The sequence below is a fragment of the Myotis davidii genome, unplaced genomic scaffold, assembly GCF_000327345.1.
Source record: "Myotis davidii unplaced genomic scaffold, ASM32734v1 scaffold187, whole genome shotgun sequence".
NCBI classification, from domain to species: Eukaryota; Metazoa; Chordata; class Mammalia; order Chiroptera; family Vespertilionidae; genus Myotis; species Myotis davidii.
Genome location: NW_006383018.1, coordinates 315,403 through 318,036, shown reverse-complemented (window position 1 = coordinate 318,036; position 2,634 = coordinate 315,403). Strand labels below are relative to the sequence as shown.

General features: G+C 39.4%; 1 protein-coding gene across 4 annotated transcripts in view; it reads left to right on the top strand.

Annotated features, from left to right (window-relative positions):
* The window catches only part of ABCB4 (ATP binding cassette subfamily B member 4), a 68,555-nt gene that overhangs the window by 25,084 nt on the left and 40,837 nt on the right, over positions 1 to 2,634 (top strand). For all 4 annotated transcript variants that reach the window (XM_006779163.2, XM_006779164.2, XM_015558274.1 and 1 more), the window contains one exon: positions 1,081 to 1,206. In XM_006779163.2, coding sequence (XP_006779226.1) covers positions 1,081 to 1,206 — 126 coding nt within the window. The remainder of the gene's footprint in view (positions 1 to 1,080; positions 1,207 to 2,634) is intronic.

Below are 2,634 nucleotides of genomic sequence, written 5' to 3'. Positions count from 1 at the left end.
GCCTGCCAGCATTTTGAAAAACCCTAACTTAACTCTGGTGCTGTGTCACATATAGAATTTTTTTGATATTTGCAACCATAGTAAAACAAAGACTTATATTTTTGATATTTATTTTATATATTTAAATGCCATTTAACAAAGAAAAATCAGCCAAAAGAATGAGTTCGCGTGTCACCTCTGACATGCGTGTCATAGGTTCGCCATCACTGCTATAGGGTGTTGGGAGGAGGTACATATTGTGTTTATCTGTAATTGTTAGAAAGTTAAGGGGTATTTTCTTCCAGTAGCATTGTTGTAGTTACTTTTTCCATTGGTACTGCTAAAAGTTGCTAAATCTTTTATCCACAACTAATTTTAGCCAACTATGCTGGACAACTTTATTTAGTGGAGGGGGTTTCCATTTTCACTCCTCTATAGATTTTATGTATTTCTCACATGCTTCTTCACTCATTGGCTCATCTGGTTCTGCAGGGTTACTCGGTGTCATCTTGGTCAGCCAACCATCTTCATGACAAGATGTGCTGGCAAGTCCTGGCTTCCCTGCAAGAGCTGCATTAAGTGCAGTTACTTCTGATAGAGGAGAATAGAGTTTGCTAGCAGCTTTCACACATTCCTAAGCACCAAATTCATCTTGTTTGATCAATTTTGTCCCAGTTTAAGACAGACTACAGTAAACAACACCTCGCAGCGCTTCCTGTACAAAATTGCAGATTCTCACTGTTCCAATACCATTTTCTGTTGTTATCCATTCATGTTTCTCTGTGAATTTACGCACTAAAATAGAAGACCAATTCCTGCTACTCAATGAGAGCAGATTGGGGTGGGTGCACTGCCTCCTGATGCCGCACACCCGTAGGCCCCAGGGCCTCGGTCTGCGGGCTCTGTGCTGCTCAGAGCACCCACAGGAGCACCACCTACAGGAGTGTGTGGCCTGGGGGTGGAAACCCAACTCCTCAGTCACGCTGGGCCCACGGGGGGAAGGGCCTATTGCATAGTTTTTCAAATTTAACATTGAATCAAATTACTCCCCTTTTAGGACTTTGCTGTGAAGTGTGTTCTTTTTTGCTCTTTTCCTCCCAGATCTTGAAGGGCCTCAACCTGCAGGTTCGGAGTGGGCAGACCGTGGCCCTGGTTGGGAACAGCGGCTGTGGGAAAAGCACGACGGTCCAGCTGATCCAGAGGCTCTATGACCCTGATGAGGGTATGGTAAGTGGGAAGAACTAAGTTCTCCAAATTGGGAAGCTGGGTGCCAATTAGCCGTTTGAAATTTTTTATTTTTTTTAGTAACAAATTTGCATGTTAATGTAATTTTGGTAAAAGGGGTATGGAATTGCAAGGTATCTGGAAAGTACATTCAAACCCTTGGGCTAGTTTAACAAAGGTATTCAAAATGATAAAAGCCAAAGAAGCTAGACAACACTCTTTTCAGTTCCAACTTAGTGCCTCATAACCTACTACATCATCAGAAACAGTCATCCACCCACTGAGAGAATTATATTTGATGAGTGATTGGGTTTGGTCAAAATTATTTCATATCTCATTTGCTGACAATTTGGTAATCAGGGCCACAACAAATCTTTGGACAGTAATTAAATTCATCAGAGATAGTTCAGTTTTCTCAAATGTTGGAATATCAGAAGGGAAAAATGGGATAGTCTCATAAGAAACTTCTGGGAATATGAGGGACAGTATAGCCTAGGGTATATATTTTTTGACCTCTTAAAAATTTTGTTAAATTCTGAGTGTCTGGGTGTCTCAGTTGATTGGAGCGTCATCCCATGCACCAAAAGGTGATGGGTTTGATTCTGGTCAGGGCACATACCGAAGTTCAATTCCCGGTCAGGGCGCTTACAACAGGCAACCAATCAACATGTCTCTCACACACTGATGTTTCTCTCTCTCTCTCTCTCTCTCTCTCTCTCTCTCTCTCTCTCTCTCTCTTTCTCTCTCTCTCCTGTGTGAGGATTTTAAAAAATATTAAATTCAAACTTACAGAGAAGTTGGAAGCAGGGAACTCACTTTACTCTTTACCCTTCAGATTTACTAATTGTTTATATTTTGACCCACTTGCTCATTGTCCTCTCTGCTGTTGTCTTTTTCATAACAGCCATCCTAACAAATGTCAAGTGTTATCTCATTGTGGTTTTGATTTGCATTCCCTGGTGATTAGTGTGATATTGAGCACCTTTTCATGTAACTGTTCATCTTTTGGATGGCTTCTTTGGAAATAAAAAAGACAAGGCTATTTAGTTCCTCAGTTTATTTTTAAATCAGATTGTTTTTTATTTTGCTATTGAATTGTATGAGTTCCATATATATATATTTTGGATTTTAATTCCTTATCAGTATGTGATTTGCAAATATTTACTTCTATTCCATAGGTTGTCTTTTTTTAATGTTTTTCTTTGCTGTGCAGAAGTTTCATGGGTTAATATAGTCCTACTTGTTTATTTTTCCTTTTGTTGCCTGTGCTATTGGTGTCATATCCCAAAAAATTATTGCCAAGATCATTGTTAAGGAGCTTTCTACCTATCTTTTATTCTAGGAGTTTTATAGTTTCAGGACCTACATGTAAATCTTCAATTCATTTCAAGTTACTTTTTGTGTATGATGTAAGATAAGGGTCCAACTTCC